Here is a 17,799-nt window from a genome sequence, read left to right on the forward strand (position 1 = left end):
TCTATATATATAATTTGAACTGGTAATGGAAATTACGGGAAATTGGCTGGACGGATTTTAATAAATGACCCCTCATTTTGAAGCTTGGATCTCAAAGTTTTTCGGAAAAATAGTAGTTTTCAGTGAAATGTCAATTTTTAAACATAATTTTCCTATTTTCTAAAATCCATCTGTCATCAGTTTTGAGAACTAGCTAATAGCATTCACGGCCGACTTGATATTCACTTCGCTTTATTTGTAAAGGAGAAGCGAAGCGAGCATCAAGTCGGCCGTGTTGCATTTCAGAATAAAACAAAACACACACTACAGTATACAATATTACACGAAGGCCATGATCTGCAAGAATGCTGACATATTTAGAGCTCAAATTAAATTGGTTATTAAAAACTTAACTTACTAAAAATAATTTACAGGTTCGATTCTGTGGTGTGTAATTTTCTAGGTACAGCTGTGTATTGGATATTAAAAACTACAAAACTTGAGGTGGTTTGATGACATTATTACCATTAGAAATGAAATATTATTGTAGTCAATGCCATGATGTGACTATTTTTCATTAATTATACTTATTAATGCTATAATGATGATATGAAAGTGAAACGTTTTGGGGTTATATAAGTAGATGTATAGAATAACTTAAATTAGATTTTTATTTCTATATTTTACTGAGTGGCGGATATATAGTATATGTTACTGAAAGCTATAAAACTTACGTAAGATAATAATATTATTAAAAATCAAATATTTTTATAGTTATTAATCAAGTGGAGTTGGGTCTTTTTCATATATTTAATGGCGGTGTGGTGTAGATATTTATATGCGTGGTTCTCTTCAGTATTGGCTCAAGAGAGAGTATGTTTCATTGTTATGGAAGCAAATAACTTTCCGAATGTCTGGTATTCTTAATTGAAAATAAATCTGAAAAATGTTTATTTGAACGTCTAATGAACTTAGTTTGCAGCATTTGCTGCACAAGCCACTAGAAATCTATATATTTCCACGTTTCTAAAAATTCCTCCCATCTTGCGCATTCATGTCGCTGCATCGTGACGTCATTAGCCTCCCAGAATTCTTTTCTGCGGGCGATTAACACTTTCGGCTCGAATAGAGTCTGATGGATTGTCCGCCATCACTCCACGTCACCTTAGCCACTTGATTTGTGTTCAATTAGCAAAGGGACACGCCACCCCGACTAGAGATTTCTTTCTTGGCAAATGTTTTTAAAGTAATAAATTCCTGGCAATGTGAACTAAAAGCTATTATTTTGCTCGTAATGAGGGAACAGGTGCGTTGCCTTGGTTACTGTACGGTATGAACAAGGGGAAAAAAGAATTTATCGCTCGCCAAATGATACTCGATGAAGGGGTGTCTGTTCTTCGATGTAAATAAACCCTCCGACTTAAAATATGATCCGGTAAGTCTCCTCGGCCGTAATTAGTGGCGGTTCACAAAATGACCACCTACAGCACAACTAAAATTGTCGCGTTATGGAGAAGGCGGCGTGTAAATTAAACTTGTTTCAGCTTAGAAGTGCCTCTACTGGAATACATGCCTTCTAAGTAAAGTTTTAAAAACCAATTAAAAACCAAACAGTAGGCCTACTCATTCGTATTATAGTAATCAGATTTTCTCCTCGTTCTTCCTTTGACACATACCGTCAAGTGAGATGTACTGCCTGGTAATAGATGTACAGGGTGCATAACTTTAGTCGTTCATTTTTGCTTAACCAGCCCAAAAATAACAGTGAAAATATAGCCTATGGGAGAAATTTAATGATTTCGTACGTTGAATATGGGGTAGGTATAACGTTCACTGACATAATAACGTGAATGTAACGAATTTTAGTCTTCGTATGATAATTTCATGTTAAAGACGTGTTGCCAATCTGTTATGTTAATTATATATTTTCTTTTTCATTTCAAAAGTTTATTTCAGTCTTATGCAATGATTTTTTCGAGTCATTTTCTTTTCTTATAGTTGATATAACATAGTTTTCTTAATACGCTAGTTATTATTATTATTATTATTATTATTATTATTATTATTATTATTATTATTATTATTATTATTATAAATTATTGTTAGTATTAATTATTTGTATTAATTATTGGTATTATTATTAACTGTACTTTTAATTAATAAGTTTATTATTGTCATATTGAGTGTAATTAGTTACCACTGTCACCGGGTATATACCCATTGCAGTGTGAATAAATACATGCATACATACATACATACATACATACATACATACATACATACATACATACATACATACATACATACATACATACATACATACATACTCTCGGCTCCACAAGTAAAGAACCCTGGCCTCATACCACTTCTACACATATGACAGTGGTTGACAGGTCAGTTAGGGGAGGTAAACTTGCTAAAACTTTCAGCTGTTGCCATGTTTGCGCTTGGCTTGACTCTTTAAATGTATTTTCTTTTGCAACTGGTTGGATTCTTTCAAAATTGGAAAATTCACAACACAGCATTCTCGGCGGTCTTCTGGCGGTATCTTTGTCCACAGTTTCACTAATTGGGGGAGCGTGTCAGTCAGATTTATGCCTTCCTGAATCCAACCCTGTAACGAAGGTACTTTACTTGTGAAACCAAGAGTACATACATATTCAATCTACGACAAGTTGAACCTAGTCAACAACAAGGTACCTGATTTTAACACGTGAAAGAAATACAGTACCCTATATATTCCAAAGTGATATAATGTTAAAAGTTGTGGAATCAAGATGCAATATTTTTAATTGTGTACTTATTTCTTTAATTTAAAAATGTAATATAATATAAACAACATAAAATATATAAATACATTTAAATAATACAAGCGACATTGAAATTATAATAGGCCTAATATAACAACAAAAAAAATACATAATATGTAACTATTGATTTCAGAAATAACCAAGAAAATACACCAAAAAAAGAAGGTATGTAAAGTAGTGTCTAATCCGCAGTCATGAAAATGTAATATTCGAAGTAGACATCCTCCACATGTAACATTAAGTAAGACTGGCCTTTTATGAAGAGACATATGACAGAGATCTGATTGTTTAGAAAAATATAATTTTACTTTCTGTAATTTATTTAATGTCAATTGTTATCCAATTAAAAATTAAAATTAAAAGAGAGCAATTTTTTCAAAGTTTAAATGTCTTATGTAATAAATAAAAATAGTGTGACAAAGTTCTATCGGCACTTGGAACTTTGTCTCAACCTGAAAATTCATTATGGAAGGACATAGTTCTAACTGCAAAATTAAATATTCTAAATGAAATGAATAAGTGGTCAAATTAGGCTATAAAAGTATGTACAGTGAAACCTCTCCTTACGGACACCTCCAAGATACGGACACTCCTCTTATACGGACAGATTTTTATGTCCCAACTGAATAATATAGAAATAATGATAAATTTAACTCTCGTTTACGGACACTCTCAGACACGGACACGGACAGCTGTTTCACAGTCATAAAGCTTGCTTTACCATCTGACGCGGACAGAGCTTGGATTTCAAGACCTAATGTGTTACAAAAATAGACAATTTAGTTTTGAGAACTGTACAGAAATTCCTTAAAATGAAAGAGACAATAAGGGTCTCGTAGGCTACCACTAGCCCAGCTGGCTACCCCTTGTTAGCTGGAAGCGGGTGGATAAACAAAGTCATAAAATTTAACCTGTCTGATAAGTCCAAGGTTTCCGCGATCGTGAAATTGTATTCGACACATGATAGGGTTAGTAGGATTATTCTCTTCACTTCAATCAGTTGTTATGTTTCGAGAGACATGGCACCTGAACGTAAAGGTTATGTTGAAAACTGTAAATTACAGTACTGCATAACTGTAGACCTAGAATGAAATTGCATGGCACAGTACTGTATTTTCCTTTTTCTGTCTTATCTACTGTAGTTCAAAGTTGCAAAGAATTTACTGTAGTACAGTAGACTGTATTTAGAATTAAACTACAGTAATACATTTCATTTAAAGCGTGAAGGGATACATAACGCATATTATAAAGTTACTGCTACATTGAGGAGCCTACCTCCCAATAAAGGACACCTCCCAGTTGCAGACAGATTATTACGTCCCTTCGATGTCCGTAAATGAGAGGTTTCACTGTAACTATAAGTTCAATGCTTTAAGACGCCATACATAACATTTCATAAATATAAGAAACTAAATGTTCATATTACAATAATTGCATCTTTGAAGTTCTGCATCTCAAAAGTATGGAAAAAGCAGTTAGAACCTTGTCAAACCAAGGCCACTATATACTGATTTCTATCCTTACATATATGTAGGCTACCTGTCCTTATATGCAACTACACACAACACATGTATTGTTCACAGCATGTCACACGCTACTGCTTTAAAAATACAGCCATGTGTCCGAACAGCAGAGCTGAAACCCTGTTTAAATATCAGATATTTTAATTATCATCAAAAACAAAAAAAAATCCAACACAATCTACCGAATTAGTTGACCATTATTGGCACTATATTTTGATACCTCCATTTGTTAGCATACATAGTATTGTAACGTCACATGAAATGAAGTAGGATTCTTATTTCGAAATGTCAATTCAGTTGAATTCGCGGAGATGTTAATTTAATTTCGGGGATAAAATATCTGCCAATGCACAAAACAAGTTCAGCGGAATTTCGATGCCAGATTTAACAAGCGCAATATCATGACACAGCTCGCGGTATAGCGTGCATGAAATGAAAAGGCTGCATTGAAATGTGTCACATTGAAAATGCTTATACGGTTACCACAAACTAAATGTAATCTCTCTTCTTCAAACTTTCTGCTGTAAGTCGCTTCAACATTTTTCAACAACAGTCGTCTGTGACGTCAGACATGATCAGGGATGTGAACCTGTGCGAAGTATAGTAGGGTATCCTATGATTAGTAAAAAAATATGCGTTGATTTATATTTTGACATTAAACACAATTTTGTGGTTCCAAGACAAAAGGAGAAATGTCAATTTGTGAAAATGTGATTTTGCGATATGTTTTGCACCTTGATGATATATTTATTGTGCCAAAAGTTGACATGCATAATATCTCTATTATTTTTTCTTTCTAATCCGTTGTTATGGCAACAAATATAAATGACACTCGGAAGGAAATTAAACGCAGAAAAATATGGGAAATGCCTGTTATTATTCGGTTGAGAAGCTTTTGTCATCTAGTCTGCTGTCAAAAAATCTGAAAGTTAGAATTTATAAAACAGTTATATTACCGGTTGTTCTTTATGGTTGTTAAACTTGGACTCTTACTTCGAGAGAAGAACAGAGATTAAGGGTGTTTGAGAATAAGGTTCTTAGGAAAATATTTAGGGCTAAGAGGGATGAGGTTATAGGAGAATGGAGAAAGTTACACAACACAGAACTGCACGCATTGTATTCTTCACCTGACATAATTAGGAACATTAAATCCAGACGTTTGAGATGCGCAGAGCATGTAGGCCGTATGGGCGAATCCATAAATGCATATAGAGTGTTAGTTGGGAGGCCGGAGGGGAAAATACCTTTGGGGAGGCCGAGACGTAGATGGGAGGATAATATAAAAATGGATTTGAGGGAGGTGGGATATGATGGTAGAGACTGGATTAATCTTGCTCAGGATAGGGATCGATTCCGGGCTTATGTGAGGGCGGTAATGAACCTCCGGGTTCCTTAAAAGCCATTTGTAAGTTGAAATACGTTGTTATGAAACATTATTATCATTTTATATAGTCGTTCGAACTTTAAATTCTCGCTCCTGAAGAACTACAAGAAATGACATCGCATTTTTCCTTGGAGCTACAGAATTTTTTAATTAAACTTCTTATATATATTAACAAAACCAAAATCATATTGTTACAGAGGTGACACATACTTTTTTATTATACGCCTTACGCGTCTCGCAACAATTCAGTTCCTTTAGCCTACCGTGTTGCCTATAATACAGGGTCCTCCATATATACGTTGCTTCCCTCACACCTCGAGTTTGCGGCATTTTCTGTTATATGCCTCTCACCGTTACAGCGAAATCGCTGCTGTTTCTATGATATGAATGAAGAATAATTATCGAATTGAGACAGAGGGAACGAAAGTGAACCTATAAAACGTGTCCCAATCACACCTTTCGACTTGATACCGCCAGACTGTAACCTAAATCTCCAGGATGAAGAGCAGAAATTTTAGCTTCCCAGTTAAAGAACAGCCATTGAAGTTGTACAAGTCAAACAGTGGAAACTTTCCCGTAAAACCGAATTTATCTCTTCTCTTTGTATTCTAGTAGCATTTTTAATGCCAGATGATCCAGTTCTAAGACAACATTATCACAAGATTAGTAAATATGTTCGAGTTAAGGATATTTAAAACTTCCACAGTTCTTATATGATATCAATGACATTTTAAGCACTAATTCCTTTCGTTAAAATTACAGTGGACTCTCCTAAGTTCGACTGAACAGAATTGAAAATTCAGTCCAATAAGGGTAGTGGGTGCGGCAGGTGAAATGAACACAAATTCTTATTTATTATCCATCAACGAATACAGTACTGTACTTGCATTTCCTGCCCTCCCCGAGACTTGTGTACGCGTTTCTAGTATCACAGTGGGTTTCGAAAGTTCCGTCTCACAAACGACACAATTCTCAAATAGAAAAAGAAGAGTTCATTAATTTAAAATCGGTGATTAAATATGGATGTCCTAATCAATCAAATATTCTGTTTTCCTTTAACAAAAGTATCACTACAAGACACAGAACCAATTCCAATTCAAATCGCAAACTCATTTCTTAGTGCCTGTATAGGGGCGTGTCTATTTCTCCTACGTAAGTAGTAGTCGAACAATAGGATGTCGAACTTGTCTTCTGTCGAACTTAAGAGCTTCCACTGTATATGATGTTGAAATTTTCAGGTTTTTGATTTGTAAGTTTGGTCTATTAATAATTCATAGAAAAATGTAGGCCTATATCCTACCATTAAATCAGATTATACATGAATGAGTGAAAATTCTTTTCTTGCGTTATGGTTCAACATGCAGCGGAACAATTCAGTAATGGAATTACGTAGGCTATTTCTCTTTTTATTATCGCTCGTAGTTTGGAATAGAAAAATTAGTACGAAAAAAAAAAGTGAAGATTTTTCCTTAAGATCATACATTAAAATTTTGCCGAGTGTATTTTTAAATCGACATAAAATTAACAAACATTTCTATAGAATATAATGTTTAAAATATGGGTTAAAAATTTAAATGCATTATTTCACTTAGTTTTTTTTTTAAGAAATCTGATTTCTTAGATTCAAAAACGTAAAAGAATTTCATATCCGGAAAACTGACGGTGAGGTCAGCTTACGGGATTTAAAGGAATTAATATTTGTGTCACCTACAACTCTAATAATGTAGTGAAACTTTGCACAAATATTTCTCATAGACCAAAAATGACGTTTTGGTACGAAAATTGAAAAATGGTAAACACTGAAATGCTTCATCAGAACTCAGTACAGCGTGTACCTTTAACTAAGACTCAAAATTATTGTTAAAAGCACGTTAAGCTAAACTTAAAAACAATGATCCGTTATTTTTAGTAAATAATGGCACAACAGAAACCATCATTAGTCAGAAAAAAATGAAATGTCCACTGTTTGCTGTTCAGGGATAGGAACTGAAAGCAATAATTCACAATCAATCATCATAAACTACCAAACCCGTCAACCACTGAAACACAAAACAAGATGTCTGACTTACCAGTTGTTGACCTGGAGAATCGTGAGGCCCGTATCCTGCGCCAACTGCTTCTTTTGGTCTTCCGAGGGGTAAGGATGCTGTGGGCAAAGAAGACAAAATCTCTTAGTATTGAAGAAGCGAACAAAAGAATCATCGCGCAAAACACGTGCTTATTCCGTAACGAAAGTAGGAAGAGAGAAGAATAAAGAACGAGAAATGAAGATTCGTGGGAGCGAGGTAAACAGGTGGAGAGCCCCTTACAGCGAGTTCTGAATAGAGGGAAGTTCTAAAACCAAAAGAAAAGGAATTTCTACCCAAGATAAATCGAAAACATAAAAACAGAATGCCAATTGTATGGAAACCTGATCTTTCCCCATCGAATGTCTCTGTCGCTTGCCTAATTAAGTGAAAATGTCCTAACAGATTCAATTTCTTCGCTTGAATAATGATGAACTATAGCGTGGACAGCTGGCAATGATCTAACAAACGTATCAAATGAACCTATTCTATATTAAAAGAAATCACTTCCTCCTGAAACACAAAAAGCTTTATAAAATGCCAAAATATGCAGGGATTTAAGAAAAGAGACACAGAATTTTGAAGACAATCCTGCGATTTAACTTATAATAATAATAATAATAATAATAATAATAATAATAATAATAATAATAATAATAATAATAATAATAATAATAATAATAATAGTAATAATAATGTTTTATTTTCGCTGGCAGAGTTAAGGCCATAAGGCCTTCTCTTCCACTCAGCCAGCCTTAATCAATACAATACATATTTAAATTACGAATATTTACACTACACTTAAAAGGTTCTCCAGCAATATTCTTCAGTTAAGTTTTAACGACTAGTAGACTACATATTTATTTAAATTTAGATAAACCTATAAGGTAAAGTAGCGACTTAATTTATGAGGTAATTTAATTCAATCAATTGTAATTAATTTGAGATTTGCGGTAGCTAGTAAAATGATGAAAATTAATTTAATATAAGCTTACTAGAACTATGTTATAGGGAGAATAAAATATATATAAATCTAAAATATATTTCTATAATGAGAATATTAATGTAATTGCCATCAGAGGTTTTGTAAATGTATTTAGAGAAATTAATGATAATAATAAGATTGGACACATGTTAGTTTGATTATAAGTAACAAATATTAATCAGCAATTAAACTGTTAAGTAAGAATTTATGTAATTTTGACCTAAATGAAGTTATTGTCCAACAACCCCTTACATCACTCGGTAGCGAGTTCCAATTTCTAGCAACTGAAACGGTATAAGATAAAGAATATAGAGATGCCTTGTGGTAGGATATAATGAGTAAATTGTTATGATGAGATCTTGTACTTAGCTGATGATATGCGAATAAATTTTGAAAACGAGAAGCCAAATAGATTGGGGTAGCGGTGCGCAGAATTTGAAATAAGAGAACAAGAGAATGCAGGGCTCGTCGATCGCTTAGCCTTAGCCAAGACAGAGTTTGGAAAGATAGAGGAACATGACCATACTTACGAATATTACAAATGTAACGGACGCACGCATTATACACACGTTCTAGCCTGCTGCTCAAATTTGCATTTAGGTTACTTAATATAATAGTTATTATTTTTTAATTATAGTAGTTTGAGATAGTTACAAAACTGTAAGTTATGTTTCATGACTGCTAGTCAAAAATGTGAAAATGTTGATATCAGTATTTATATGTTACCACAGTGTAGTATATGCAGTCACGAAGCTCAATACGTAGGAAATATGCATCCATAGACAGCTGCTAAGCACTAGGATTGCTACTATCGCCTCATCACAGACAATGCGAAATAGTACCGGCGCAGTCTATTGTTCCTAGTACCCTCAACAACTCAAGCTTCGTGATTGTATATACTAGACTGTGATGTTACTATAGCAACACATAACACATCGTTCATTTGTTTTTCGTAAAAAAATTCCTATATGTATGTCCTATGTTCTCTCATTTCACAGGATCATAATATTAAGTGAAAATAACAGGGAAATTACGTTGCTGGGTCACTTCTGATAAAATCTAGAGGAAGACTCAAACCCGTCACTTTTGACGTGATTATGTCTATAACTTCGGTGCAGTACTAGGTTGTCATCCCAGAAAGTTTACCAACACACTTTCAGGCGAGTTTTGTCGGGCCCATAATTCTTAAACTACATGACATATTCCAATCAAACAACGACGATCGACAGGCGAAGGATCAATGTATCCAACATGACTTTGAGTTGAAGCGGGTGACGTCATCTAGCTATACGTGGAAGGAGGAAATTTGAGGCACGAACTGGCGGATCGCGCGACGGCCGAGGCAGTGTAACTCACGATAGAACGTTCGCAGTGGTGTCAATTCGTAATTAACAATGCTACAATGTCAATGGAGGAACAATCAGCAGTCGACAAGTTCAATTAAAAAAACTGTGAATGAAGTTGAGTGAAAAGAGAAAATTCAGAATGACGTGGCATATACAGCGTAAATGGAAGCGGGCATATAAGCAACGGATACTTATATTCAATTCCACATCCCGAGAGATGTATTACGCATGGAATTTGCGACTGTGTCTCCGATAGAGCCTATCCGATTTTTTCTTGTAAACACAGAAGGAAAGAATATTTTGTGCGAGATCGTGCATATTTGCTTGGTTTCCGCACAAAACCAATCCGCGGAAACTCTAAAATTCCACATTCAGTATTTCCAACCAAACACACATAACAATTTCCCTCTTCTTACCGCTTAAAGTGACATATTGATTTTACTGCTTTAGGCTTTTAACATATTATTTTTAGAGACATTCAATATAGTAATAATTATAAATTGGAAATTTACCACTGCAATTTCACCTAAATTGCACTCTTAATTATTGTTTTTAAATATTTGCAAAAATCATTACATAACCTTACCGTTTGTTTTAAGTTCGCATTTACAGACTGGGGGGAAAAAAAAGACAGACATATATCACGGCCTGCTGGAGTATAGTAAACACAGAAAATATTTTAAAGCAACAGTGTTGAAGATAGATATTTTTGTTTTGCAAATTTGCCGTCATTGAACAGAAACAAAGATGGAGATTTCATTGCAACTAATTAGAAATTCCTCTTTCAGGTACAGTATGTAATAAACGATCTTCGCAGAAAATAATGTACGATACACGAGCGGTATGTTTTCTTTCAATTCTCGGAAATTAAAGAAGCTCAACTACGTTTCGCTTTTTCAAACTTTTCCTCGAACATGAAAACTTCAACATACCGCTCTTGTAACTCATATTACTATTTATTTATTTATTTTTGTCAAAGAACCTTTTGCGCAATTTACCCAGTGACTATTACATTTTTGCGTGATGTTTCAACTGTTTCTTCCCCGAGAATAGCGGTGCTACTTCGTTGCTATGATACTATGTAGACGATTGCTTTTATTGCCGATCTTTTTGCTGCCTGAAATCAGTTTATTGGTACTTATCTTAAAAGTAAAAACGAAACCTATTCGAAAACAAATTTAAGCAGTGTGTTTTACTCTGTTCCGTTTAAAAAAAAACACTACCAGTTACAAGACTTTGGACCAGCGATTCTATTTCATAAAAATATTCTAAAACCCTCTGGTTGTAAACCCTAACGCAACACACTGCAGGGAAGGGGTAAGAACAGGAACGTCTACGATAATGAAGCAATTACTCCCTCACCCTCCGACTCAAATCCTCCAGTCACCGTATCGCTAGAAAACAGCCAGAAAAGCAATCATGGTAATTGCAGAGCAAGGAGGAGCTAGGCGGACTGTGTGGGAAAACCGCTTGCTTCGCAATTGCAGGATACAATCTAATCCCTACCGAAACAATGCCCAACGATACCAATAGAATAATAGCTGCCTCTTCTTTTCCCTCAATCCTCTTACTTTTTTTTCACACCTTTAAAAGTCGTCGTAATCTGAACGTCCTGCTGATTTCCTGTTTCTGTGTTCTCTGCGTTTATATTTGGTTCCTAATAGGAAGTGGAGTTCAACTACTGCGAACAACATGGCCAACACAGATGCTGACCGGGTCGCAGTAAGAGAATAATTTAATGTTCTGGAGTAGGACTTGAGACTTTGGGAGATTTAATCTTTATTCATACCTTTGAAGCAAGTGGAAAGCAACTACAAATTATTGATTGTGAATTAATAAAATTATTTAATAATACCATTAGCACAGAGGAGAAAAACTTGACTGTTTATGTTACAAAAATAGTAGTTAATATGATCTGTATAGTATTACCCATGATGCTAAGACCATATCCACGTCAATATGGCGTGTGGTATTAGAATTATACAGATGTGGTTGAGAGAATTTAGATTCATATGTGTGGTTATATAAAAATTGGAGATTTATCCTCCGAAGACGTGGAAAAATTCAAATATCTTGGTGCAACAGTAACAAATATAAATGACACTCGGGAGGAAATTAAATGCAGAATAAATATGGGAAATGCCTGTTATTATTTGATTGAGAAGCTTTTGTCATCTATCTGCTGTCAAAAAATCTGAAAGTTAGAATTTATAAAACAGTTATATTACGGGTTGTTCTGTATGGTTGTGAAACTTGGACTCTTACTTTGAGAAAGGAACAGAGATTAATGGTGTTTGAGAATAAGGTTCTTAGGGAAATTTTTGGGTCTAAGAGGGATGAAGTTAAAAGAGAATAGAGAAAGTTACACAACGCAGAACTGCACGTATTGTACTCTTCACCTGACATAATTAGGAACATAAAATCCAGACGTTTGAGATGGGCAGGACATGTAGCACGTATGGGTGAATCCAAAAATACATTGAGAGTGTTAGTTGGGAGACCGGAGGGAAAAAGATCTTTGGGGAGGCCGAGACGTAGATGGGAGGATAATATTAAAATGGATTTGAGGGAGGTGGGATATGATGATAGAGACTGGATTAATCTTGGTCAGGATAGGGACCAATGGCGGGCTTATGTGAGGGCGGCAATGAATCTCCGGGTTCCTTAAAAGCCAGTAAGTAAGCACAGAGGAGAAACATTTGACTGTTTATATTACAAAAATAGTAGTTAATATGATCTGTATAGTATTACCCAAGATGCAATCAGTGGCCAAGACCATATCCAGGAGTGAATATTGAATTTACAGTACGTAAGGTACTGTTTTATAGAGTAGTTAGAGAATTATTTCAACGTCAGTTACTAGTACGAAGGACGAAATTGGTAATTGGAATTAGGTACAATAGTCTATAATGCGATAATATACACATTAGAACTGAAGCCTGTGTCGAAATGAACGGCCATCATTTCCAAAAATATGTTTAAATATTCATATTGTGATTATTTTTCAATTGAACTTCATTCTCTATATTGTACGCTAATGTGCTGTAGACAGTATAATATACACTGCATAATGAATACGTCCGAATGGATAGCTCAGTTCTTGAGTAAAAACATTTATTGTTAATACAGTACTGTATTTTGATTAAATAAAAATCTAATGAAAACGATCAAACTCAAAATCGCGATATTTCCTAATTTACGTAAATGGATTAACTACTTTTCTTCCCTCCTATACCTAGTAAAGTCTTTTGTTTGTATTTTACGCAAGTATCATCGAAATTCAGTCGTGGAAGGGGGTAGGAAACGGCGTTTCCTGTTCTCAACAGTTAATCCAAAGGTATAGCCAGGTTAATTTTTTTTATTTTATTGGGTTATTTTATGACGCTATATCAACATCTAGGTTATTTAGCGTCTGAATGAAATGAAGGTGATAATGCCGGTGAAATGAGTCCGGGGTCCAGCACCGAAAGTTACCCAGCATTTGCTAGTATTGGGTTGAGGGAAAACCCCGGAAAAAACCTTAACCAGGTAACTTGCCCCGACCGGGATTCGAACCCGGGCCAACTGGTTTCGCAGCCAGACGCGCTGACCGTTACTCCACAGGTGTGGACGCCAGGTTAATATTAGAAATGTTAGTAAAAATAAAATGATGTCTCTGTATTTCTAATGCTGAATATCATGTTATTAAGCATTTTGTGAATTTCTCGTTGACTTTTAACGGTCACTATGTTAGTAATTATTTAATATGGATTAACAAGAGCATGCTAATTATTTATATTGTATTAGCACAGAGAAATAAACTCAGCGATTGGGCCTCAAAATAAGTAGTTCGCATGATCTGTTGAATATTGCCCATGGTGCATTCAGTAGCCAAGACAGAATTGGTTGGACGCAGGGAAAGAAAATATGCAAAAAGGGATAAAACAGAAGAGAGCATAGCAAAAGAGGACATCGTCCACAACCCCATCAGACGCAATCCTTTTTTTTTTTTTTTTAATTTTTGACAGCAACTCAACTAAAAAATAATACGAACCCGGCTTACAAAAAAAAAAATAGAGGATTTCCCCATTGCTGCTGTTCTGAGCATGGGGGGAACACATGTCAAAATGACGTGATGTTCGTTAGTTAAAATAATAAAAAACGGCCATTCTCAGCAAAACGCCAGCCCCAGTAGAGAACGTGCCATTATCAGCTTGACATGCAGACGCGAGGTATCACGTCGGGGGGGGAGGCGGGCGGACGAACGGGCGTCCAGACGGCGGAGCACGCCCGGGCGGGCGGGAAGCTGGCAAATTAGAGCATGCGAGGGTAGAGATGCCACTGACAGCCCGTCAGGAGTGTCTTTCACATGTTATTAAGGCAAAATGTTGGGACAAGAGTTCCAACAATACAATCAATGAAGGCATTGTCCCCCACCAGTAGATCAGTTTGACAACTATTGAGTGTGCTAATATGCGGCAGTAGCAATGATGTATTTGTTAGGTTGACGCGGACACAACAGTGGACATGTATCTTTTTCAAATGTGCTAGAACGATGACATGAAATATTGAAAACACAAGCGACAAAAGGTGAAATAACTATAGGCGAACAATTTTGCTGTGACAACGAAAGGTCGAGGTCAGTTCTGCCAACCCAACTCCTCTGATATTACAGTCTTAAAGCCGCTAGACTGTCCTCGAAAACAGCCAGAATCCTCTACTTCATTCAAAAGTATCTGAGAAATACGTAATAAAATTGATGTGGGACATATATTTTTTTCAAATGTGCTAGAACGATGACATGAAATGAAAACACAAGCGACAAAAGATGAAATAACTATACGCGAACAATGTTGCTGTGACAATGATAGGTCGAGATCAGTGCTGCCAACCCAACTCCTCTGAAATTACAGTCTTAAAACCGCTAGACTGTCCTCGACAACCGTCAGAATACTCCAATTCATTCAAAAGTATCTGAGAAATACGTAATAAAATTGATGTGGGACATATATTTTTTTCAAATGTGCTAGAACGATGACATGAAATGAAAACACAAGCGACAAAAGATGAAATAATTATACGCGAACAATTTTACTGTGACTACAGGTAGAGGTCAGTTCTGCCAACACAACTGCTCTGAAATTACAGTCTTAAAGCCGCTAGATCGTCCTCGAAAACCGCCAGAATCCTTCATTTCATTCAAAAGTATCTGAGAAATACACTTACTTCCGTAATAAAATAATTGATGTGCGACATGTATTTTTTTTTTCAAATGTGCTAGAATGATGACATGAAATATTGAAAACACAAGCGACAAAAGGTGAAATAACTATAGGCGAACAATTTTGCTGTGACAACGAAAGGTCGAGGTCAGTGCTGCCAACCCAACTCCTCTGATATTACAGTCTTAAAGCCGCTAGATTGTCCTCGAAAACAGCCAGAATCCTCTACTTCATTCGAAAGTATCTGAGAAATACAATAATGAGAACCGTTTTTGCAAAACTTGCTAACAGAAAAAACTAACGATGAAAGAGTAATGGAACGGAGAAAAATTCTCTCCGGCGCCTGGATTTGAACCCGGGTTTTCAGCTCTACGTGCTGATGCTTTATCCACTAAGCCACACCGGATACCACCCCGGCGTCGGACAGAATTGTCTCTGATTAAGTTCCAACTCTTGGGTTCCCTCTAGTGGCCGCCCTCACTCATAACGAGTGCACCTCAGCACATGTGTGGACTTCGCTCCTATGTTCATAGACATCTATGACGTAGTGCAGAGGGCGGCCACTAGAGGGAACCCAAGAGTTGGAACTTAATCAGAGACAATTCTGTCCGACGCCGAGGTGGTATCCGGTGTGGCTTAGTGGATAAAGCATCAGCACGTAGAGCTGAAAACCCGGGTTCAAATCCCGGCGCCGGAGAGAATTTTTCTCCGTTCCATTACTCTTTCATCGTATGATGACGCAGAATATCTGCATGGAAATATCATATGTACTCCGATACATTAAAATAATATATATGAAAAAACTAAATTTTACAGGAGAGACAAAACACTATAGGCTAGTAAACAAGTTTTGCTGTAACTCTCACTTATAGCAGAAAGCAAGTTTTGAAAAAACGATCACACTCTGACACACTGCAATGAAGAGAAATAACCAAATTTTACTAAGACGCCTTGAACATCATGTAGAGGCCTGCCTTATGTTAACGAATCCATCAAAATCTCAATTTTGCAAATTTTTGAGTTCGCAAGTTTTGCAAAAACCGTCCTCAATTACTTCCGTAATAAAATTGATGTGGGACATATACCTTTTTGAAATGTGCTAGAACGACGACATGAAATCTTTGATGGGCGATCATAAGAGTACAAGTCAAAAAACCTTATTTTACAGGAGAGCAAAAAAAACTGTTTAACATCGTACATGATTTTGAAGATACTGTTATGTGCTTCAGAGAATGCGGCGTTCTACAGCAGGTTTTGACTTGTACTCTTTTTACCAGACATAGATATCGAGCTGATGAAGACAAAACTGTACATATCTCAATTTCGCCAAAAATTGACTTGTACTCTTATGATCGCCCATCAAAGAAATATTGAAAACATAAGCGACAAAAGGTGAAATAACTATATGCGAACAATTTTACTGTGACAACTACAGGTAGAGGTCAGTTCTGCCAACACAACTGCTCTCAAATTGCAATCTTAAAGCCGCTAGATTGTCCTCGAAAACCGCCAGAATCCTCCACTTCATTCAAAAGTATCTGAGAAATACACTTACTTCCGTAATAAAATTGATGTGATATAGTTTCTTGCTGTGTAGATCAAAGAATTTGAATCCTTGGACTGTGCGACGTCCAACAGAAACTGCAACAAGTTTTGGTAGAATCTCCCGCGACTTTCTTGGTCAAGTTTTGGAAAGCAAGTTCTGACTTCACTTCCTCCCCCCGCACAAAACGTTTGCAAGAGGACACGCTTCTTAACATTTTAATCCAACAATATAAATTTAACTTCGACATTAGTAGTAATAATAATACTATGCCTGGCGAAGGGACTGCAAAATATCCACGTCCTATACTAAGCACGTGTATTAAAGAGGTGAACGATCATTCAACTAGTAAAGGGGTATTGTATGGGCACCACGATGATCCCCATAGCCGTTATAACTGGTTTTCGTAACCGGATTTCACTACCTATCGTAGCTTTCTAAATTCATCACGATGCTGGGTGAGCACTGGTCCCATACACTGGCCTAAATTTCATTAGAATTTTTTTTTTTCCATATGAAGAGTTGAACCAACGCTAATCAAGGTATAATGCCTTACATGAAGATGAAACGACGCGGGGAAATTTATTCCTACTAATGTGAAATACAACATAATGAGCAAGTCAACATTTAAAGGGGAAGAAACGTTTCTTTTGTTATCACGGTTGTAGTGATTTTTAAAAATCGCCAAATCTGTAATCTTGTCGTTAATACTGAAAATGTGTTGACATCACGAGTTCGAGAAACACCAGATATCGATACAAAGTCACTGACATGGCAACACTGGTTCCCGTTATGCCATTACTTCAACTGTTTTCAAAGTTATTGAGCATGTGACTCAGGGGACTAACAAGGTGTGTCCTAGAGATATGGTTTGTCAAGCTTTCAAAATCCGACGTTAATTGATGTAACACTTAGTAAAAATAGCAGCTTAATTGTGTTACAAAAGCAATAATTAATTACGT

General features: G+C 35.9%; 1 protein-coding gene across 9 annotated transcripts in view; it reads right to left on the bottom strand.

Annotated features, from left to right (window-relative positions):
* Positions 1–17,799, bottom strand: part of hth (Meis homeobox homothorax) — a 1,486,930-nt gene that overhangs the window by 234,027 nt on the left and 1,235,104 nt on the right. For all 9 annotated transcript variants that reach the window (XM_069816539.1, XM_069816535.1, XM_069816533.1 and 6 more), the window contains exon 11: positions 7,766–7,842. In XM_069816539.1, the coding sequence (XP_069672640.1) occupies positions 7,766–7,842 (77 nt within the window). The remainder of the gene's footprint in view (positions 1–7,765; positions 7,843–17,799) is intronic.

Source organism: Periplaneta americana, chromosome 17 (assembly GCF_040183065.1).
Source record: "Periplaneta americana isolate PAMFEO1 chromosome 17, P.americana_PAMFEO1_priV1, whole genome shotgun sequence".
Classification (NCBI taxonomy): domain Eukaryota; kingdom Metazoa; phylum Arthropoda; class Insecta; order Blattodea; family Blattidae; genus Periplaneta; species Periplaneta americana.